The 24,976-nt window shown below is 41.3% G+C and overlaps 1 protein-coding gene across 1 annotated transcript in view; it reads right to left on the bottom strand.

Annotated features, from left to right (window-relative positions):
• LOC124789151 (cytochrome P450 4g15-like) overlaps window positions 1–21,747 on the bottom strand; it is a 163,156-nt gene extending 141,409 nt beyond the window's left edge. Inside the window, exon 1 of the mRNA XM_047256445.1 lies at window positions 21,436–21,747. Within this exon, the coding sequence (XP_047112401.1) occupies window positions 21,436–21,747 (312 nt within the window). The remainder of the gene's footprint in view (window positions 1–21,435) is intronic.
• Window positions 21,748–24,976: the final 3,229 nt, after the last annotated feature.

Raw genomic sequence — 24,976 nt, 5'->3', positions numbered from 1 at the left:
TTGTTATATTTTTTGTGAATATAAAAAAATAAGTGCAGTGACACACATAACTATGTTACTAGAAGTAAGACTAGGTATTTCAAGCAGAGGACAAAATTAAAAATAAATAACAATAGTGAATAAAAATAAAAATGAAACTTCTCCTCATGCTAAGGGGGAGATATGGTTCAATAAGCTGCCACATATTTTGAAAAACCGCAAAGAAAAACTATACTGAAGGAAATTAAAAGCTTTCCTAGTAAACAAGTGTGTGTATTCATTCAGTGGTAATAAGCTACATGTCATCTGTTTACAACACAACATATTTAGATTATTAAGATGAATAAATGTACCACTACCATACACAGGTGTATTTTTTGAATTTACTGCTCAGCCTATATATGGCGTTTACAGAAGTCATCATCTTGTTAGCTACACGCAAAAAATGTTTGTGGATTATATGTCATTCAGTTATTCCCAAGCAGGCAGAGTGAAGGATTGCTTTTTATAGTCTGTCAGAAACATAAGGGCCGTGAGGATCAAACCATGTAGCCTCTATTCTGTTGGATTTTCTCAGAAGCCTTGAGGCGTCGCAACCAGAAAATGTTCCAAATGAAATTCGTTTATTTTCTGACTCCTGCAGCAGTCCAAACATAAATACAGTAACGATATGCACATTAATGGCCTTCATGGAAGAAAGCAGAAAATTTAGTAAGGTGGTACATTATTTCCCTATTCGTGGTCACAGCTATATGCTTCCTGTTAGGGTGGATAAAGATTACTGTAAAAAGGAAGACATTCTTTCAACGAAAGAATACTACGAAGTGCTGGAACAATACGGCATACTCAAGATACTAAAGATTGGAGGGCAAAGGATTCACTGTTAGTCCAGCCCAGTGCAGTGAAAGCCCTGCGATCTAAGATGCCTTTAAAAGTAACTGCTAATCGAATGATGGCTTATGAAAAGTAAAAGTTTTAGAAGGTATTATCATCACTGTCGTAGACTTATAATGAAAGTCCTGTAGAGTTTTAGGTATGGAAATCGTGAAACTGCGGCCAGGAAATAAGGAATGCAAACACGTTGCTAAAGAAGAAAATGGTCAGCATGGAAAAGAAACAGAATGTCTTAAGGCGGGTATGACCTCAAATGGGACGACTTGGAGCAGGAAAGACACCACAGGACATTTTAATTTCCACTGTCTATACTTTTAAAAATAAATTCATAAAACTTTGTCAGATTGCCCAGAAAGGATTCAGGATTTACGCTTATAGTAGTGGAGGTTCAAAAATATAAGAAAATAATTTATTTTTTTGAAATTTGTATTTCACCTTTTTCACTTACCATTGGCTGCATTTGTTGCTATAGGTACACTTTTCTTCATAAGTAAGGGAGATTCTTCTATGAATTTTGCACAGCACACAAACCATACTTACAGGTGTATGAAACTCTAGAATTTCCCAAGTCTATTAAAAACTGTGGTAAAAATTGAGATAATTAACTATAAAATTTGAGTTTTTTTCTAAACATGAAGTTTAAAATATAACAACACATTCATTTTTTCATAAATTAAATAATTTCTAGAGTTTCATACACCTGTAAGTATGATTTGTATGCTGTGCAAAATTCATCGAAGAATCTCTCTTACTTATGAAGAAAAGTGTACCTATAGCAACAAACGTAGCCAATAGAAGTGAGAAAATTATGAACTTTCACACTTAAAAAAATTTATTTTGTTATGTTTTTGAACTTCCACTGCTATGATTGTGAATCCTGAATCCTTCCTGGTCATGCTGACAAAGTTTTATGAATTTATTCGTAAAAGTATAGACAGTGGAAATTAAAATGTCCTGTGGTGTCTCTCCTGCTCCAAGACGGCCCGTTTGACGTCCTAGCCCCCTAAAAACTTATGAGGCATTTAAGCGTTCCAGAAGGAAGAGAAGAGTTTTATGAGGACATATTTGAAAGTGATCAGTAGCTTTCCAGTTTGGTATTGTTGTAGTCAGTATTTCGTGTGGTCTTACATTAACATTTGTTGCTATTTTGATCTTCTGCTTATCAAACATTTATGGAAAAGCGATATGGTAAAGTACAACGTGGTCACAGCCCAGTGTTTGGGAGTGAACAAAGAGGTTAGGTTAGGTCAGAACGTGTTTTGTGTAAGAAGTAGATTACATTTTAGTCTGCAACCATGGGATGGATACCAGACGCTTCTGTGCTTGGAGAAGATATCTGCGCTGCTGCTTTTGCTATTAAAAATGTAAATGCTTTTACTTCCAATGCTGGGCAATAACCAATCCTCAATTTGGCCCTTTAAGTCTGCTAGCCAGTAATTATTATGAATTATCACGGTTTTTGCAGACAACTATAATATTGTACTGAGATTTCAATAAGAACAACTTTAAAGTTGAATACATTAAATCTTTTCTTGGCAGTTATACTTTAGTAAAACTTTAACTATTCTTTTTTGATACATACATGGAGTACTTCGAAATTTAGGCTCACTGAGTTATTATGAAATTTCTACTTCACAAAAGTAATTATATTTTGTTAAGGAGAGTAATTACTTTTTAGTTTAATAAACTAGGTTACTCGGATTATTGCAGCACTTGGAAAAGGGCCCTGTCTAGGTAAATGACTAATGATAAAATACGGGTGCTCAACACAAAGTTTAAAGCATACAAACTTATTATTGCATAATGAAACGCATAACTGGTCCACGCAGTTGTACACTACTCAACCGATTCTTTGAGATGAAGGTGGTGCCAGTGTCGATTTCCTGTGGCTATTCAAAAAAGTCGGCAAAACTATTCATGGTTCTTGCTGTGTAACAAGTTCTGAAACTTCTCTTTTTAGAGTCCTATTATCGCAGCACTGAGCTAACCGAAGTATGCCATGAATAATAAGCCAAATTGCTTCCACATCCAAGGCTCGTATTATATAATCTTGCTGCTCTTCTTGCCTCGTTGAGTTTACAAGATACGAACACTTCGCTACCTAGCCACCTGCTTTCACTGACTAACACTTGGCACAAAGCAACCCTGTAGTTCGACCGCCAAACCCACCTTTCCTATTTTCGCGAAGCCCAGGTTCGTTGCAGAGGTGCTTCCCTCCATGTTTAAAATTTTTACAAACCAACACACATGAACAACTATTTAAAGTAAAGTTTTAACATTTCCGTTCTTTTACAATACATTACTTTTGAAATTACATCCATAGATTAATAACAATTTCAAAAATGGTTATAAATAAAGAATAAAACGTTCACATAATTGTAATATCAAATATCATGGTTATACAGAAGTTACATTAAATAAAATCAGACAAAAAAGTTGTAGTTGCTGTGCTCTTCAGTCCCGAGACTGGTTAAATGCAGCTCTCCATGCTGCTCCATCCTGTGCAAGCTTCTTTTTCTCCAAGTAACTACTGCAACCTACATCCTCCTGAATCTGCTTAGTGTATTCTTTACACTCCACGCTGCCCTCCAGTACTAAATTGGTGATCCACTGATGTTTCAGAACATGTCCTAACAACCGATCCCTTTTTCTAGTCTAGTTGTGCGACAAATTCCTCTTCTCCCCAATTCTGTTCAGTACCTCCTCATTAGTTACGTGATCTGCTATTCTAATCATCAGCATTCTTTTGTAGCACCACATTTCGAAAGCTTCCATTCTCTTCTTGTCTACACTGTTCACTGTTTATCGTCCATGTTTCACTGTCATAAATGGCTACACTTCATACAAAAACTTTCAGAAAGGACTTCCTGACACTTAAATCTATACTTGATGTTAACAAATTTCTCTTCTTCAGAAACGCTTTCCTTGCCATTGCCAGTCTACATTTGATATCCTCTCTACTTCGACCATCGTCAGTTATTTTGCTTCCCAAATAGCAAAACTCATTTACCACTTTAAGTGTCTCATTTTCTAATCTAATTTCCGCAGCATCACCTGGTTTCATTTGAGTACATTCCATTATCCTCGTTTTGCTTTTGTTGATGTTCATCTTATATCCTCCTTTCAAGACAATGTCCATTCAGTTCAACTGCTCTTCCAAGTGCTTTGCTGTCTCCGACAGAATAGCAGTGTCAGCGGCGAACCTCAAAGTTTTTATTGCTTCTCCATGGAGTTTAATTCCTACTCCAAACTTTTCCTTTGTTTCCTTTACTGCTTGCTCAATATACAGATTGAATAACATTGTGGAAAGGCTACAACCCTGTCTCACTCCCTTTCCACCCACTGCTTCTCTTCCACGCTCCTCGACAAAGAAGTTAGATATGGCAATTATAGGTAATATCGAGAGTAGTGCTACAAGTAGACCACACCATAATGCAGAACGCCAGACTTGCATTGTAAGTCACTGGAATTGGTTGAGGCTCCCCGAGGCGCTTTCGCTCTTACTAAACGAACCTGTAACAAAACGCACTGATCTTCTTTTGATATCCTCTGTTCCCTCTATCAATCCTATCTGGTATGGATCCCAGACTGACGAGCAATATTCGATTATTGGTCAGTAAGCTAATTCCTTTGTTGATGGACTACATTTCCAGAGCATTCGTCCAATGAATCTATCTGGCATCTGTCTTACCCGCGATTAATTTCATATGGTGGTTCTATTTCCAGTCGCTCCGTACGCATACTGCTTGGATGCTCCCAGTGATTGTTCTGCATCCTATGATCATACAGTAATAAGTATTTTTGTCTGTGTATTCATAATGGATTTGTTGATGCTGAGGGTCAATCCGCACTCCCTCGCACCAAGCGACGATCTTTTGCAGATCGTCCTGCACGTTGTTAAAAGTCTCAGGGAACTTCCTATGTCTATATGAGTTGCGGAAAGTAACGCAACGGACCTGTGTAGTGTCCTGGTGACACAAAAAATAATTAAGAATTATAATGACTCAAATCCTGCTAAAAGATGACTTCGCACGTAAGACATCTAGCACTAAGGGATGCAGGTGTTTCACAACTGTCAGCGTATCTTCCATTACTATCATAGGTACCATGCAAGCGCAGGATAATGTCTCCGTTAGGCCGGTATTACACTATCAAATATCTTTTTTGTCAAAGATTTGATCAAAGATGTGGTCAAATACTCGTCAAATGTATTTGACAAAACTTCCTGACAGATTAAAACTGTGTGCCGGACCGAGACCCGAATTCGGGACCTTTGCCTTTCGCGGGCAAGTGCTCTACCAACTGGGCTACCCAAGCACGACTCACGAGCCGTCCTCACAGCTTCAATTCTGCCAGTACCTCTTCTCCTACCTTCCGAACTTCACAGAAGCTCTTCTGCTCTTTTGGAAGGTAGGAGACGAGGTACTGGCAGAATTGAAGCTGCGAGGACGGGTTGTGAGTCCTGCTTTGGTAGCTCAGTTGGTAGAGCACTTGCCCGTGAAAGGCAAAGGTCCCGAGTTCGAGTCTCGGTCCGGCACACAGTTTTAATCTGTCAGGAAGTTTCATATCACCGCACACTCCGCTGCAGAGTGAAAGTCTCATATTTGACAAAGATCTTTGACGTGGCTTAAAAATGGGTATTACACTGTCATCATATTTTTCGTCAAAGTTCAAGGTGGCTGACTACAACTTGTTATTAATCGCAGCAGTTGCATGTACCACAATTGCACTGTGTGCACATACGGAAGAGAAATGACGGAAAAAAGGAAACGTGGGTGAATTCGTGGGTTTTCCGACGGCACGATAAAAGCATTCAACAAAACTTGTTAATTGAGCTTATAGTGGAGGACGTCAAGTCGTAAATCAGTTACTTAACAGTGGATGAGCATACATTTCTGTATGTGCTCAGTGAAGTGTATCCCCATATCACAAAGCACAATACTCATTTAAGAACTGCTGTATCTGCAAAAGACAGACTCACTGTAACACTCCGATTCCTTGCTACAGGAGATAGTTAGGTTAGGTTAGGTCAGGTCAGGTCTTCAATCTCAATCTATTTTTGTATTCAGGATGCCTCATGGTGTAAAGCGGCTCATTAGCTTCATACATCTCTATTAATTTTGTAGTTGTCGGTAAACACCAATTGTATTTACTGGCAATGTTTATAAAAACACTACAGATGATAGAACGCTGCAGCGATGCTAAGCGCTCGGCGTGGTATCATGTCACATTGCAGTGAACAGAAGACATGCGGTTTCTTTGATCAAATCTACAGCGAGGCCCTAGATTTGATCAAATATTTGACGACATTTGACAAAGTTCCCTATAACACCAACAAATTTCTTTGACAAAGATATTGGACAAAGACATTCGACAGTGTAATACCGGCCTTAGTGTAATACTGCCCCCACCAACCAGCGTCCGTGGCGCGCTGCATGTACCGAGTCGGCGGTCATCTCGATGACGGTGTCGTGTAGCAAAAATGCAATTCACCCGAAGAGCCGACACGTTTCCATTAGTTGTCGGTCGAATCCCTATGGTCCCGTATCCACTGAAATCATGATTGACGATGTTGTTGGGTCAACATTTGAACATGTAAGGGTGGTCTGCTGCGGAGATTCATGTTCAACAATGCTCGATTAACGGTGTGCCCCGAAACAGTTGTGCGTACACCTGCATGCAGAGGTGCCACAGATTACCAGCTACGCTACTTTACAGAGAAGACAAGCCTCCGAACCCCACGTTATGTGAGGAGCCGTGGACCTCCAACCATTTAACGCCTAGTGGTAGTTTCACTGACCTTCTACCTCTTTCTGTCGATGCTCACGACAGTAGCACATGAACATTCGAACAGCTTCGCTGTTCTCGAGACACTTGTTCACAGGCTTTGCGTAATAATAATCTACCCTTTGTCAAAGTCGCTTATCTCAATGGTCTCCCCCATTTGCAGCCCATATCTTCGCTAAGGTGATGCCCCGTTCGAGTCCGCTCAGCTTACATACTTTTTTCACCGTGTCACGTGCCCGCAACGCCACCAGGCTGCGTCCACATCTACATCTACATGGATACTCCGCAAATCACATTGTAGTGCTGGCACAGGGTTCATCGAACAACCTTCACAATTCTCTATTATTCCAATCTCGTATAGCGCGCGGAAAGAATGAACACCTATATCTTTCCGTACGAGCTCTGATTTCCCCTATGTAGGTCGGTGTCAACAAAATATTTTCATATTCGGAAGAGAAAGTTGGTGATTGGAATTTCGTGAGAAGATTCCGTCGCAACGAAAAACGCCTTCCTTATAATGATGCCCAGCCCAAATTCTGTATCGTTTCTATGATACTCTCTCCCATATTTCGCGATAATACAAAACGTGCTGCCTTTCTTTGAACTTTTTCGTCAGTGCTATCTGGAAAGGATCCCACACCGCGCAGCAATACTCTAAAAGAGGACGGACAAGCATAGTGTAGGCAGTCTCCTTAGTAGGTCTGTTACATTTTCTAAGTGTCCTGCCAATAAAACGCAATCTTTGGTTAGCCTTCCCCACAACATTTTCTATGTGTTCCTTCTAATTTAAGTTGTTCGTAATTGTATTTAGTTGAATTTACGCCTTTTAGATTAGACTAATTTATCGTGTAACCGAAGTTTAACGAGTTCTTCTTAGCACTCATGTGGATGACCTCACACTTATCGATATTTGGGGTGAACTGCCACTTTTCGCACCATTCAGATATTTTTTCTAAATCGCTTTGCAGTTTGTTTTGATCTTCTGATGACTTTATTAGTCGATAAACGACAGCATCGGCTGCTCAGATTGTCTCCCAAATCGTTTATAGAGATAATGAACAGCAAAGGGCCTATAACACTATCTTGGGGAACGCCAGAAATCACTTCTGTTTTACTCGATGACTTTCCGTCAATTACTACGAACTGTTCAAAACAAAACGTTCAAATGTGTGTGAAATCTTATGGGACTTAACTGCTAAGGGCATCAGTCCCTAAGCTGGCACACTACTTAACCTAAATTATCCTAAGGACAAACACACACACCCATGCCCGAAGGAGGACTCGAACCTCCGCCGGGAACAGCCGCACAGTCCATGACTGCAGCGCCTGAGACCGCTCGGCTAATCCCGCGCGGCACTACCAACTGCGACCTTTCTGACTGGAAATCACAAATGCAGTCACATAACTGAGACGATATTCCATAAGCGTGCAATTTCACTACGAGCCGCTTGTATGGTACAGTGTCAAAAATCTTCCGGAAATCCAGAAGTACGGAATCGATCTGAAATCCCTTGTCAATAGCACTCAACACTTCATCCAGCATCGCGATAGGCAGTGGTCATAATGTCTTGGCTTATAAGCGTATGTTAAGCGGAATGTTCGCAAATGCTCAGTCGTAGGTGGGAGACTTGGGTTCATTCGCTGGGTACTGGTAAAATCCTGTCAGTCTATAAAGGAGACTGCTTACATATCAGTTTCGCGTCCTGTCTCAGAACATAGCTCAACTGCCTCCTACGTATATCAGACATGGCTAATATGTGGTACCGAATGTCCACAAAGTAGGGTTGCACGAATGGTAACAGGTTTGCTTAACTCACACAAAAGTCGAAAAACTTGAATTAGCAGACTCTTGAGGAAGAAAGAAGGAACGTTGAAGTGTAAAGTCGGATTACGAGAGGATATAGAACGGAATCAACAGTGCCCTGTTTAAAGGAACCATCCCGGCATTCGTGCAGAGTGATTTATAGAAATCACGGGAAACCTAAATGTAGATGACCAGACACGGATCTGAACCGTCGTCCTCCCGAATGCGAGTCGAGTGTGCTAACCACTGTGCCACTTCGGTCGGTAGCAGACTTTTGAAGAAAAGCGCAAATTATCCAGTCAAGTTCTACATACAAAATTTCAAGAAGCAGAATGAAGTGAAGAATCTAGCAATGTTCTCGAAGCCCCAGCGTATCGCTTCTCTAGGGACCGTGATGACAAAAACAGATGTATTACTGCTTACGCAGAGGCATTCCCCGCCAGAATCGTACATGTCAGAGGAGTTGTTCGTGGCCGAGAATCGGCTTGATCCGCATCTCTACCGTAAGCGGTCTCAGGCTGCGCTCATAGTGACACCGATATCGGTGGATTCAGTCGCCGACCGAAACCGGCCGAAAGCGGTCGGTCTTTTCAAACACCCACGTCACTACGTGCACGGCCTCACTGTAGCCGATCTCATCGTCAGGCTTCGGACGACAATCGGTGAAATACAAATTAGTTTTTTTTTCGGTCAAACCGACCGACGTTCTCACACACCAAATATTGAGTGTAAGGAGCTGATAAGTTCAGTCCAAGAAAGAGTGACTCTGCGGCGTCCTGTGGATGAAAATATGATAATCGGGGTGAGGTTCGGAATCTGTGGACTGAAATCGCAGGTTTACTGGAAGCCATATGTAGGCAAAATCTTTGTCAGGTATTTTAGGTGTGATTGTAACCGCAAAAAATAATTTGTTCAGTTGCGAAGGTTGACGCGTCTTAAGCTTACAGTGACTGTAGGGGATATTTCTTAGGCTGTAGTAGGATGGCATTAGCCGTCTTAAAATTATTACCACTGCTTACGGGCGTTTTAATGCCAGTTGTGTGGTGCTTCTGTTGTATGAAGTGGTTTGCAAATGCGATTTATGGTATGTGTTTCCACATTTCATTACTTTAGGTGTTCAGAGTATCTTAAGACAAATATTGTGCTTGTCTTTCACACATACCGGTATGATAAATGGCAGTCATCGAAGGTTAACTCACGTATGTCTGCACAACTTTAAATAAATACTGCGAAACAGTGTTTGCAATCTTGCTTTTCGGGATCACCACGAATCTTCTCGAGTATGTAACAGGACGTTTCTTCCGTCATCAGATGGTAGAGCCCTTGCCCGCGAAAGGCAAGGGTACCGAGTTCCGAGTCTCGGTCCGGCTCACAGTTTTAATCTGCCAGGATGTTTCATCTTACATATTTCTATAACTTGTGCGGTTATTCAGATAACTGAGGCCAGAGTGTACAGTACATAGAGGAATATATATATATATATATATATATATATATATATATATATATATATATATATATATATATATACGAGGGTTATTCCAAAAGTAAGGTCCGATCGGTCGCGAAATGGAAACGACTATGAAAATCCGATAAAGCTTTGCACAGATGTGTTGGGTAGTGTCTCTAGTATAACCCCAGTTAGCATCACGTCGCTCTTCTCATTTCTGAGCTCGCAGTGAGTGCGTAAAGATGTCTAGAAAATAGTGTCTGCCGCCAAGTACGAGGGCCTGGTGAGAAATTTCGCCTGAAGCTATGCAGCCAACATTACATAACTGTCGTGCTGTTTCGTCTTCACGACAATTCTCAGCCGCATTCTGCAGGGGCAATGAAGATGCTCCTGCATCGTTTTCAAATGGAAATGTTAGATTATCCACAATACAGTCCGCAATTGTCTCCCCCTGAGTTTCATCTCTGGTCACATGAACCGCTGTCTTTGAAGACAACATTTTGACACAGACAACGAGGTGTAGGCCAGCGTGGAGAATTGACGGAAAGCACTGGCGGCTGCCTTTTATGATGAGGCTATTGAAAAGTTGGTACAACGCTATGACAAAAGTCTAAGTCAGAACGGCGACTACGTAGAGAAGTAGCTGAAAGGTGTAGCTAATTGTTACAAGTAAAACATTTCTGATGTTCACTGTGGTTTCAATTTGGCAATCAATCGGACCTTACTTTTGGAATAACCCTCGTGTATATATATACACTCCTGGAAATTGAAATAAGAACACCGTGAATTCATTGTCCCAGGAAGGGGAAACTTTATTGACACATTCCTGGGGTCAGATACATCACATGATCACACTGACAGAACCACAGGCACATAGACACAGGCAACAGAGCATGCACAATGTCGGCACTACTACAGTGTATATCCACCTTTCGCAGCAATGCAGGCTGCTATTCTCCCATGGAGACGATCGTAGAGATGCTGGATGTAGTCCTGTGGAACGGCTTGCCATGCCATTTCCACCTGGCGCCTCAGTTGTAACAGCGTTCGTGCTGGACGTGCAGACCGCGTGAGACGACGCTTCATCCAGTCCCAAACATGCTCAATGGGGGACAGATCCGGAGATCTTGCTGGCCAGGGTAGTTGACTTACACCTTCTAGAGCACGTTGGGTGGCACGGGATACATGCGGACGTGCATTATCCTGTTGGAACAGCAAGTTCCCTGCCGGTCTAGGAATGGTAGAACGATGGGTTCGATGACGGTTTGGATGTACCGTGCACTATTCAGTGTCCCCTCGACGATCACCAGTGGTGTACGGCCAGTGTAGGAGATCGCTCCCCACACCATGATGCCGGGTGTCGGCCCTGTGTGCCTCGGTCGTATGCAGTCCTGATTGTGGCGCTCACCTGCACGGCGCCAAACACGCATACGACCATCATTGGCACCAAGGCAGAAGCGACTCTCATCGCTGAAGACGACACGTCTCCATTCGTCCCTCCATTCACGCCTGTCGCGACACCACTGGAGGCGGGCTGCACGATGTTGGGGCGTGAGCGGAAGACGGCCTAACGGTGTGCGGGACCGTAGCCCAGCTTCATGGAGACGGTTGCGAATGGTCCTCGCCGATACCCCAGGAGCAACAGTGTCCCTAATTTGCTGGGAAGTGGCGGTGCGGTCCCCTACGGCACTGCGTAGGATCCTACGGTCTTGGCGTGCATCCGTGCGTCGCTGCGGTCCGGTCCCAGGTCGACGGGCACGTGCACCTTCCGCCGACCACTGGCGACAACATCGATGTACTGTGGAGACCTCACGCCCCACGTGTTGAGCAATTCGGCGGTACGTCCACCCGGCCTCCCGCATGCCCACTATACGCCCTCGCTCAAAGTCCGTCAACTGCACATACGGTTCACGTCCACGCTGTCGCGGCGTGCTACCAGTGTTAGACTGCGATGGAGCTCCGTATGCCACGGCAAACTGGCTGACACTGACGGCGGCGGTGCACAAATGCTACGCAGCTAGCGCCATTCGACGGCCAACACCGCGGTTCCTGGTGTGTCTGCTGTGCCGTGCGTGTGATCATTGCTTGTACAGCCCTCTCGCGGTGTCCGGAGCAAGTATGGTGGGTATGGTGGGTATATATATATATATATATAGGAATAGAGTATGTAATTACTTGAAAACCATTTCAATGACAGCATTTTCCAATAATTCTACTAATAAAAGAACCTTAGGTCCAAATTAATAGTGTTTCACCATAAGGAAAACCTTCAACTGTGACGACCAATACTTTGGTCAACGGCCTTGCCGCAGTGGTACCACCGAAGATAAGCGCTGTCGAGCTCGGTTAGTGCTTGGACGGGTGACCGTCCAGGCTACCGAACGCTGTTGGCAAGTGGGGTGCTCTCAGCCCTAGTGAGGCAAACTGAGGAGCTACTTGAATGAGATGTGGCGGCTCCGGTCACGAAAACTGACAACGGCCGGGACAGCTATGTGCTGACCACATGCCCCTCCACATCCACATCCAGTGACGCCTCGACTGTGGAAAACACGGCGGTCGGTCGGTATCGTTGGGCTTTCCGAGACCTGTTCGGATGGAGTGTAGATCATTACTTTGCCGCTTTACTATACAGATAGTTTTATTGAGAGCCAATTGTTGGAAAAACGCTTTAGTACTACGCCTGTCTAGTTCATGTCAAGCCAATGGCACATTAATTGCTACAATGTGCAACTGCCTTGTATCTTATTTGCAAAACAGAATTTCAGTATCAAGTACAGTCAGTCTTAATAGTTAACTATCTTTATTAACAGTGCTAATACTTGGCACAACTTTGCCTAATTAGGCTGGTGACATTTCCTTCTACATAATTACAGTTTACTATATTACTAATAGAACCATGGTTCGATTCCCGTTTGCTTTACTATTGCTTCCTTTCTATAGAAACCTTACGAGTGACGAAAAACAACCCAATACGTTTCCGTTACACTCAGTCACGGCCAAAATTTAAAATCCTCTCAATGGAGTAACATTATCAGTGTATTGCTAAGTTTGTAGTAGTAGGTGGTATTGGTATATACTGTTAAAGTTCCGAGAGGTTGCGTTCCTAGGAGAACAAACAAATATATTGCTTCCTTCTACTCATATCTCGGCAAAAGACCATGAAGATAAAATTAGAGAGATTCGAGCCCGCACTGAGCTCTACCAGCCAGCGTGCTTCCCACGAACCATACGCGGCTGGGACAGGAAAAGTGAGAAGTGACGGCAACACGCAAAGAACCCTCCTCCACACAGGTGACTTGCGGAGCAAACATGTAGATTTAGATCTAGATGATTTTATCGAAAGCAAGCTGTCAGTCTTTGCACTACTTTAAAATTTTATCAAGATCTGGCTGAATACTTCTGCAGTTTTTTCCACACAGTACTTAATCGTCTGCGAAGTCTGAGATTGCTGTTGATATATTTTGTCAGGTCGTTAATATACAGGATGTCTATAAATGTTTACCCTGACTTCAAGATTAAATATTTATTATATTTATGGTGTTAAAGTCTGCTCTTTTGTTATGGATCTACCACGAAACCCTTGACGTTTCTGTACAGCTGTGTCTCATTCAACACTTTCGCTACAAGGGCCACTGTGTGAGCTGTATCGTAAAACTTTTACCTTTAACCTCACTGACAGCTTCTCTCATTGATCTCCTTACGCTCTTATTTTCGCTTCGTTCAGCTTTGGTAATACTGACAATAATCCAGAATTTCTTTTGGTTCTGTGAGAGATCTTACTTCAGTATTCTGCTGTCCTAGTCATTTAAGGTTTTAGCTTTGCCGTCTTGACAGTTAAAAGAGTTTCCATCGACATTATGACAATATGCTGTCCGGAACCGCTCAATTGCCTGCAATACTGCACAAGTTATCGTTTTGAGCACTAAAAAAATAAATAAACCAGCCCTGAATTCCATTCACAAAGACTTTCGTGTCATAACTCGGCAGCTATAAAAATTGAAAGTAACTTACTTAAGATAAAATCTGCTACACTGTCCACAGAGCTTAGGAAAACCACAACTCAATATATTTATTCTTTCTGTTTATATTTTGTGCAGTCTGCGTCAAATACTTCATCCTGTGTCAATGAAATATTGATTATTTTCGATGGAATCAAATATGAAATTGTTCAAGTACTTACAGCGTTTAACTAGTTATAAATCATCACATATACAGGAGAACACGAAGAACAATTCTTTAGCTTCCTACATTATAAAATAAATTAAAAACTCACCACTTTCAGACTGTAGGAAGGCAACAAACAAATTCACCACCAGTCAAATATCGTTAATGCTAGCCACATATATACACCTATTAAAACAACAATTACGGATGTGCTCTAAAATGTAACTATTTAGGGTCTTGCGTAAGGCTGCTATTTTTCCATGTAGTAAGCAGATTCAGTAAGTAAGCTGTTTATTAGTATGTTCCATGTATCAAAATTGCTGTCTCTCACCATGATAGGGAAGGAATCAGTTAGTCCACAATTACAGTACAATTTATTAGCAAAAAGTATGGCAAATACTGACCATTTACACGTTCATCATTTGTATTAAACTTAAGCAACTTCTGTCTATCTCTCTTTATCTCTATCTCAATCACGCACTCATTCACACACACACACAGCGAAATTTTTGCGTACCGACATTTGTCGTTGATTGATCACACGTAATGTTTACGTTGTGTAGCATCCTAAGGTTAATTTATATGAGCTGTACGTACATCGTACTTCACCAATCACGAAATTAGTTTACTTTCTTCATTTTCTTATGTGACACACTGTTTTCTTCCCTATATCGATGAGAAATAGCTCTGTTAGTAATGACTGACATTGTCAGGAATGGAAAAGTGGCCTTTATGTGATTTATTAAAATTTATTTTCTTTACAAAAATCTTGTAATGCCTAGGTTACATTTGTATAAAACAACTAAAATAAGATGATTAGCTAGTTTTGGTTGTAAACGACATCCATCTTCAGATCCGCAAAGAAGCAAAAAAGCAAAAATACAGAAAATCGCCTAAGAAAACCTCTCAACAAGTTGAATATACAAGATAAAAATGTTTGATGGAGGTACAAAATACGAGGATGTACCCTAATACTCTGGTAAAAAATGACGTAGCATCGTAGGCAGAAACAATTATACAGAAAAGTGAACCTATATAGCAGTTGGCTTTACGGTATTGCTCAACAAAAATTTTAGGCTACCACGCGTACACAAAATGTGGGTTGAACACGAACTTGCTATACAGTAGTGACCATCGTGCTGTGGCATGCACTCGTATAGAAAGCTACATGAACATGAAAAAAAATTTAAACAGCAACAGCAAAGTAGGTCCAGGCTGTGCATTCTGGAAATACACAAAAACAAACAAATATCTTAGCAACAAAAATTTTTTGCCATACTAGACAATCTCAAAAAATTTTAAAGTAACTAAAGGAAACAACAATGTTAAGAAACTGTCATTCGTCATAAAACGTGAACATGTCACATATGGAACAAATATCCTATAAAACAGTCATTTGAAAATACGTGAGGTTCCTGTGTTACACCGAAAAATTTATCAATTTACCACAGTCTTACGAGACAGAGACTGAAGAATCAGTAGAAATCACACCAATCACTACCCTGAAACTGCATGAAAGGAAAGCTGACCGGAAAATGGCTTTTATGTAACGACACAAAAACTAAGAGTGGTCCAACACCTATGGAAAATGAATGAATCAGAATTTAGTAAACAGTCCAAAATGAGAATTTCATATTACACACTGGTTGACAAAGTAGTCATTAACCATAATATATAAAATAGCCATTGTTACATCAGTGTTAATACACTGTTAACATCTGACTTAATGAAGCCCATTCGAAGTCATTATGTAACAGTATATATATATATATATATATATATATATATATATATATATATAAGCCTTAGCGAGAAAAAGCTAATGATGAAAGTGCGCCTCTTCTTGAGACGTAGAAGCGATTCTGAATGCAAATCTACGTACAGAGGGCAGCTAGATGTCTAATGGGGGCTGTGCAGTCACATAGCCCAAGCGCCGGAAATACTGAGGTCTTTCATTGATAAACTAGCCGAGAGCAGAAAGAGTTCAATAAAACTAATTAGTATTTTTGATGATTTGCTGTAGAGATGATTACTACTTAATCAAGCTGGGCACTTTCTTCGCCTCAATTTTATTACTGCTTGTAATATTAGGTCTCATTTTGGACTATTTATTATAGTTAATTTCCTACAGGTATTGAATCCCTCTCGGTTTTTGTGCCGTTGCATAAAAGCCTTGTTTTCGCTCAACTTGCCTTTCATACAGTCAAAAGTTAATGATTGATGTGATTTTTACTGATACAGCTAGTTTGTTCAACCCACGTATCATAAGAATACGGTATTTTGTTACACTTTTCGATGTAATACTGGAACCCTGTATTTCCAAATGTCTAATTTATAGGATATTTGTTACAAACGTGGCATACTAAACATTTGCTATGAATGATTCTAGATTATCTAGTATGGCAAAAATATATGTTGCTAAGATATTTGTTTGTTTTTGTGTATTTCTGCAGCTCTACATCCAAACACAGTATTGTTGTTGCTGTGCAAAAAACTGTTCTTATTCATGTTGATTTCTTTACGAAGGCATGTCACATCACGATCATTACTACTGGTATATCCAGTTCGTATTCAACCCGTGTTTTGTATATGCATGGCACGTTAATTTAAAAGTATAAATTTTTGTCGAGCAACACTGTAAAGGCGACTGTGGTGTAGGTTCATTTTTATATATGATGGTTCTCACCTATGGCAAATCACTTTTTAGCAGAATAGTAGGATATACCCTGGCATCTTGTACTTTCTGCAGACATTTTTCTCTTGTTAAGAGAATTTTCTAAGGCGATTTTCTGTATGTTTCTTCCGTATCTAAAGATGGTTGTTATTTAAAATCGAAACTAGGTAGTCTTCTTATTTTAATTGTTTTATGTTAATGCAGCCTAAGTATTGAAATATTTTTGTAATTTTTTTAGAAGTTTAGCTCTATGTAAGATATACAATAAGCACGATGAATCAGTTGCTAATGATTAGCGAAAATGCGTCAGTAATTTCTCCGCTTGTGTCACGAGAAACTTAAATTGTATAAAAATAGCTGTGCATAAAACTAAGTTATGGATTTGTGAGTGAGCACCATAATTACTAGAAAATAATCTGAAAATTAGCAAAACTGTAAAATAAAAACAGATGATGAAAATTTCAGCAACTTACCGAGAAAGTTCTTGTGAAATCAAATATTTCAGCAGCAAGTTCCTCCTGCTTCTTCAGATCTGGCTCCATATTTTCCAGTTTGAAGGAAAAAAACTGTGGCGTGGATAGTGCGGAATGTGGTCAGTATGAGAAAGACGGTCAGGTCTATTTCTGTGCCATTCGATTCCGCCAGCTTTTCGCACAGGAAGCTCGCTTCTGCGTTGAACGTGTCCATGAATTTCTCCAGCTCCTGTCAAGAAGGAATAATCGTGTTTGGTGATTTATAAACAAGTACTGATTCTTTTTAATAATCAATAGAAAAGGGCATTCTAGTTTCCCGATTATTCAAAATTTGTATGAGTGTATGTAATTAATCAGTTGTTTACCCGTGTCCCCACTAGAATTAAGTTCGTGTGGTGGTAATGGCACAACAATGCAGTTTCAAATAAATTTGTTATTGGAAGGGCTCCACCTTGCGCATAACTCAGTTTTCTCTTTTTTTCAATTTTTCGGACTTGTTTTGCTGGAATTCCAACATCATCAGTGGGATTTAATTTTCTTTCTATTTAAAATCAGGAAAAAATAATCATCTGCACCATTTTATAAATCCCTACACTGCATGAATTTATTTTTGGTTATGAAATCGTGGTAAAAAGTTATTACAATAATTTTGAGTAGAAAAAGTGGATTATAACTTTTAAGATTCCTTAAATTTTCATTTATTGTTGCATTATGGGTACAAAACGAAAAAGCACCGAAACGTTACATCATGCAGTGAGACTAATATTTGATGCAATGTGACATGAAATAGGTTAGATTAGCACAATTTAACAAACTGTAGAATCAATATTTCATAGCTTCTAAGATATAATTAAGCACAATATATAAAAACAGTCATATTTTTGCAAAACTGTCAGTCACCATGATATATTTATAAACGACATGACACTTGAGAGGTGGCATTAGCCCCCTCTCATATTTCTATCTTACTCTAATTCGATTTTCCTCTCTAATTGCATGCGGTAAAAAGTCGCTATTCCTTCACACACGGACTTCCCACGCAGCATCTCTCGTCACCTGGGTGGTCCGCTGACAGGTGGGTTCTGCTGAACTTGAAAGGGTTAAGCCAATGGGTGTGAGGGAGTCGAGTGGATGCTTTCCAGACGCCAACATTGTCATAAGAGAGGGAGCGACATGCCCACAGGGGTCTGACTGAGCTGCTGGGCTAGAGATTCCGTTACTTCACAGAAACTTACTGAAAACACTTTCTGGCGGGCTACCAGCGAGGCGTGGGAATGACTTGTGTTCCCAGGCAGTCTCGGCGGGCAAATTCCCGCGTTTTCTGCAAAATCATAACTGTGATTGGCTGGCTCGGGGGATAGCTCTGTGACATAGCAAAATCGGCGCAGAAATTGGCGCCAAGTATCTCCATTGGTGGAATAGTAGTGCGTTGGCAATAGGGTGGAATTTTCCGCCGGATTTCGAGTTGCTGATTGGAACGTTTAACCACGGCCCCTGTCATTGGGGGGGGGGGGGGAATGTTCTGTGTTCGGCTTGTGCAGGTGCTCTTGAGAGGGTCGTCTCTCGCCTTTCGGTCGGGGTAGGTTACAAGACTGAGCGCTCGCTGCTCTGGACAGTCTGCCTTCTGTTGGCTGTCTAATATACTTTCAATAAATTGTAACTGTTTGACGAAGTTGCTGAAGTTTCGACTTCAACGTAACTTTACGAGTACAGTTGGCAATTGAGCGTTCTGCGTACAAGCGGCCTATGTTGTCTGTCTTGAGCAGTTTTGGCTAAGGTTTACTATATCGGACTTACTGTGTGACTTCGCTTGTTAAAATCAATCACTGTACCATCAGTGATTGTGTGGCGAGCCTTCTTCATCACCCTCAGAGGGGCATTTGTATTGATAGGAACAAGCAGACCAAGACAATTTGTTTCGGGCTTTACTCGCGACATTATCATCACCACAATGGGACGTCGAAGCAACCAGCCATCACTTCCGGTACGCCAGATCGTGTCCTTGCAGTTAAGAAGACAGCTTGTTAATGTATATCCGCAGCACCGGCAGATTAGGGAATTTGCTCTGTATTAATCAGATCTCAGCAGAGCGCACCTGTTCCCGTCTTTTCTAACGTGGTTCTGTCTTGGATGTTCATTGACTGAGTTCTCACTACTGTAGCAGCAATTAATGTTGGGCTGGCTGGGTGTTTCTCTTAAGATTTGAGTTGCAAGGAATTGGCTCCACATGCCACTTGGTCATAAATGTCACAATCTAGTTTATGGACAACCTCACCTTCACAGCATTTATTTGAGTATCCAGTTTGATGTGTTGTAAATGTTTCATGTGTTTGTTTACTATTTTGATTTTAGTCATAATAAATCAAATTGTTATTTTGGACAGAACTTTCATTCTGTTAATCGGTAGAGCAACCCTTTCATTTCTCACTACGTGAATGGAACGTTCCTTTATCTAATTAATTTCTATCGAATGAAATGTTTGAAAGTGCCAAACTTTTTTCTACTCCATTTCAGGGTCGATTACAGTCAGTTCGCGTTTCTTCTTAATCCATGTGCAACAGCAGAAGTCGGAGTTAGAAAAGGGGGGGCTTAGAGCATCATTTCCATATGAAGATTCTAGAAGAATTTAGTGTTAAATACACTGCTAGCCCCGGTACCTCGCACACTGTAAAAAAGGACCGTTATTAAATTGAAGCAATCAGTGTTCTTCTTCAGAGACAGAGCTACTCCACACTTTTCACACTGGACTACCGTAAATGCCTTGCAGTTGGCACACTTACAGGGTTGCCACTTTTCCATCACTTTTGCTCAGTGACACCATCTCTCCGTACATCAATTGTTGGCTGAGCTGTAATAGGAGATCTTTTCACTTCATTCTAAGGACTGTATGTTGGTCTACCTCGCTTTCCTTGCGTCCCTCCTACTTTGCAGGGACTGCTCCCAACGTCCATCCGAAATTCAGACAATTTCAGTGTTTTTAAACCTGTGTTTTACCTTGCAACACGCTTGTAGAGAATCCAGGCATTGATGGTTGCAACGTCTATCCGATGGTAAAATAGTCTAAAGTACCATTTTTTGCTCCTCATTACAATTTTGTAACGTCCAAGCAGACTGTCATGAAGGTCCACAGCCCCCCTATGTTTGTTATATTCCTGTATCACATAATAACCCTTATCACTTCCCTCTGTTTCTTCTTGCGATTGTACCTTTCGGCTGCACACCTCGGTAGTTCGTCTGCTTACTTTGACAGTAATGTGACACATTTATTGTCGTTCCGCACTACAGCGGATACATCTGTTCCACTTACGTCTGTCACACGCTCCACAGATATTCTCCTTGACTCCTTTAGCAAATCATCCACTGTTGGAAGTTTACAGTCTGGAATTCTATTTCTGCTTACAGTTCCCAGAGACAAAATGCTTTGAGAAGCCATGTCATTAGATGTAAAGATGTGTAGTGGTTGTCAAAGTACAGCTTATGACCCACATGCTTTGGAATAGATCGTGCTAATCTGACAACCACATTGCTACTGTCACCCAAGGCCAGTTCATCTTGGAGGCGGTGTGCCAGGAAGATTTTCCTGTCCAGTATAAATTTCAGAATCATAAGTGAAGCCAGATATACCACAAAACACGAAAATTTTGCAGCCACATTTGTGTGGATTATCAGGCATGTATTGCTTTAGATGGTGCCTTGAATCTGTTGCACACATCGGCTCATCTACTGCAAGATTCTCTTCAAGCGGTATTGTGAAAAACTGCTTCTTTAGTGACTATGACTGGACGAATTTTATGCAGCTTATCACAATTTGGCTGATCATGAGAAATTTCCTTGATGTTGTCACTGAAATGCAAGAACTACCCCAATATCTCAAATTTATTCACGGATATTGTTTCACGTATCAGAGATAACCCCACGGCTGGGTTTCAATACAGCCTAGTGTTTCTTGCAGACATGACTGATGATATGATACAAATTCCTATGAATTTTGAAAGATCTCCAGAGTTCGTATTATTGGGCTTCGTTGGGTCTTTTTGAACCTATATAATGTTGTTTGTTCTGCAATGTGATTCAGTAACCCATCTGTAAACATATATTTGAAGGACTGAAATGGTATTTCCAAAGCGCGAACTTAATCTGGTAGATGGAGGTTCCCCTTGAATATTTTTGTACCAACTCGAAAATCAAAGCTACACAGCTACCATATTACATGATCTCTTCTCAGCTTTTTCCTTGATGACCCAGATTTACCATTCATATTAGGCATATGAGGCAAGGATTCTGGTGCTGGAACTATGGAGACATGTAAAGTTTCATTATTACAGTCGTCAGATTCAGAGTCTGTTAGACAATACTCTTCAATTTTGTCAACTATTGTGTCTATGTTTACAGTCGGGTCAGAAACTGAGTCATCAGATGAGAAATCATCTTCACTTCCAGAAGGCATCTCAAGGATGACAAGAATATCATCCTCCTCTAACTTTCTTTTCCGACCCTTGTCGTCAATGATTTGTATGTCCATACCTCTAAAATAAAAATAATTTACATCCGTTACTACTCCCATTAGCAGTATTAGCAGCGAAAACTGTTATTTAGATTCAAATAGCGATTTTCTATGTAAGAAACAACTACAAAGAAATGAATCTGGCAATTACTGTACACAGTAAAAAATACCTTTGCTGCATGTTGAAGCAAAAATGCCACACTTTATTTTGACATATTTTCCCCACTAGAACTAAAACAAAACACAGAGTCAACATTGATATCTATAATTCCGTATCTTTTCTGCAGAAAAATAATTTTTGAAAACTTCAGAATTCCATATTTGCTTCGTAAATGTACACTCTAATTCAATATCACTAGACAGCCGCCATTACAAATCACAGAACACATTTGTCAAAAATACAACAATCGAGCGAGGTGGCGCAGTGGTTAGCACACTGGACTCGCATTCGGGATGACGACGGTTCAATCCCGCGTCCCGCCTTCCTGATTTAGGTTTGCCGTGATTTCCTCAAATCGCTCCAGGCAAATGCCGGGATGGTTCCTTTGAAAGGGCAGGGCCGACTTCCTTCCCCGTCCTTCCCTAATCTGAAGAGACCGATGACCTCGCTGTCTGGTCTCCTCCCCCACAACAGCCCAAAGATAAAACAACAATAAAACAGGGAGTTAAGAGATTTAAGAAACAACACTGTTACACATAAGCTCACAGAAGTCAAGGAGACACTCTGACACAAGCGCTGCTGCCATCTGATGGAATTCTACAGATATACAAGAAAATAATTTACATGTAGCAAAAATGCTACATTATGCAGTGTGGGGATACAGTTGCAGACAGATGACAGACAGTGAAAGGAAAACAAATGTAATGCAAAACATAAAAAAACACGTAAATCACAGCATGTGGTAACAATGTGTATATGCTATACAAATGTTTCTCTCTGTTTCAGATTTCTAAACACTTTCTTAAAAACTCTGTTTTACATATGTAAAAGCAGTAAAGAACATTTTTTCTTGTTTTTTAATAGAAAGAAAACGAATGTCCACTGATGATGTTGAAACTGCAACTAAACATGTGTGGGCAATAGAAGAAAAGAAAAAGAAACTAGTTAAGCTCAGAGTGGACCCCTCCCAAAAAGCAATGTGTCTGTAAGCAAACACGGTCAGAAGAACTTCAACCACAAGATGATGACTTCAGTTTTATATCTATCACACACATGGAATCACGTATGTGTTGAATGTGAGTAATCAGAAGAATGGAGTTGTAAAAGAAAGAGTAAATGTTTTATCTCAAGTTTTCTTTCCTAGGAAGACTTGTAATTTCTCCTGGGCTCCAGTAGAAAGCATAATAATTGCTGCAATGTAGCTCGAAGTTGATTTTAAACAGGAGACAATATCAAGTTCAAAGGAATGTTAGCCATTAGCTCTGGAAAATTCATTTCCACATTGAAACAGCATCTCCACTGATATCAGTGTGAGACGAGACTGCCGAATTGCGTAACAGACACTTTCAGATATATTACTATATTAGTGGGCGGTCCCCAGAAAGGAAGTAAAACTGCCATCAAGCCAAAGATTGGTGTGAACATCACAATGCTTTACTTGTCATAAATCTAATCATACCATTGCCTTTCTATAAACTGCCGTAGAAGCACCTGAAATTTGAAGTGGACCCCGAGTTGCGGTTCTGGGTAGCAAAAAAATGGCTCTGAGCACTATGGGACTTAACATCTGAGATCATTAGTCCCCTAGAACTTAGAACTACATAACCCTAACTAACCTAAGGACATCACACACATCCGTGCCCGAGGCAGGATTCGAACCTGCGACCGTAGCTATCGCGTGGTTCCAGACTGAAGCGCCTAGAACCGCTCGGTCACAACGGCCGGCTCTGGGTAGCGTTTGTTGTACTGACAAATCATTGCTGGTGGTGAAACAAGCGACTAGTGCCAGAAGAAAGCCTGGGATTTTGGACTTGTGGTTTACGGTTTAAACAACTGCGCCACACAGTCGTGAGCTGCTGTTGTTGTGGTCTTCAGCGCGAAGGCTGGCTTTATCGTTCTGCCTGTGCTAGTCTATCCTGTGCAAGCCTCTTCATCTCTACGTAACTACTGCAGCCTAATCCAATTCAACCTGCTTCTTGTATTCAAGTCTTGGTCTCCCTCAATTTGTGACCCACACATTTCCCTCCATTAAAAATCTGACGGTTTCTTGATGTCCAATTATCTGTTGGTCTGTACACTCGAGAACACATTTAAAATCTCCACCCACGATGAGGTGATCGTCTCTGCGGAAAACTAAAGGTGTGATATCTTCTGTGTAGAACTGGGGGCGACTCCATTTGTCTGTGCGGATGAGGCGTAGAGATTTATTATCAACTGCTATGTTCACCCCTCGCGTCTTGGGAGATATGCGACATCTCGGAGGAGGATGGCTGCGCCCGTGTGTTCCATAGCCTCCGGCGCGGCGTACCTCTTGTATCCATCAGACCCGGACCAAGTTGCTGTCCTCAGTTAATGTAGTAGGGCGATGTCGACGTCCGCTGCTCTTAGCGTGTCGCGGAGCATTTGAACTTGGGAGCTGGCGTTATTGGTGTTGATGGTATCTATTTGGTATGCCTACCGGGGGATCCGTGCTGTCGGTATGCTCACAGCTGGTGAAGGTTGCGGTAGAGCATTGTGGAAGTCCATAGTGGTCGCAGGAGTCGTCGTAGGAGCATCCCCCATTTTAGTGTTGGTCTGACGAAGGAACAGATCACACTTCCGCATCGGGTGGAGGTCCTAAATCCCCGACATCCGCCCGTGAAAATGGACCGTCAGTTTCAACATTGGTGAGAGGTGGCAGTGCTGACCGAGTCGGCTCAACTGCTTCGGCAACTACGGGTGTGCCATGTTCCATGGCTTTTGGGCGCGGGTCTTGCTCACAATCTCTGTTGGACGCCTCGCCCTCTTGTGGAGGACGAATCTTGGTAGTAGCGGAGAAAGTTTTGTTGTGTATGCCGTCAGATTTATGCGCGTCTCTTCGTTCATAATGGTTCAAATGGCTCTGAGCACAATGGAACTTAACAGCTGAGGTTCAAAAATGGTTCAAATGGCTCTGAGCACTATGGGACTCAACATCTTAGGTCATAAGTCCCCTAGAACTTAGAACTACTTAAACCTAACTAACCTAAGGACATCACACATACCCATGCCCGAGGCAGGATTCGAACCTGCGACCGTAGCAGTCCCGCCGTTCCGGACTGCAACGCC

The sequence above is a fragment of the Schistocerca piceifrons genome, chromosome 3 (genome assembly GCF_021461385.2).
Source record: "Schistocerca piceifrons isolate TAMUIC-IGC-003096 chromosome 3, iqSchPice1.1, whole genome shotgun sequence".
Classification (NCBI taxonomy): domain Eukaryota; kingdom Metazoa; phylum Arthropoda; class Insecta; order Orthoptera; family Acrididae; genus Schistocerca; species Schistocerca piceifrons.
Note: the sequence above shows the minus strand (reverse complement) of the source record. Positions and strands in the feature narration are given on the sequence as shown.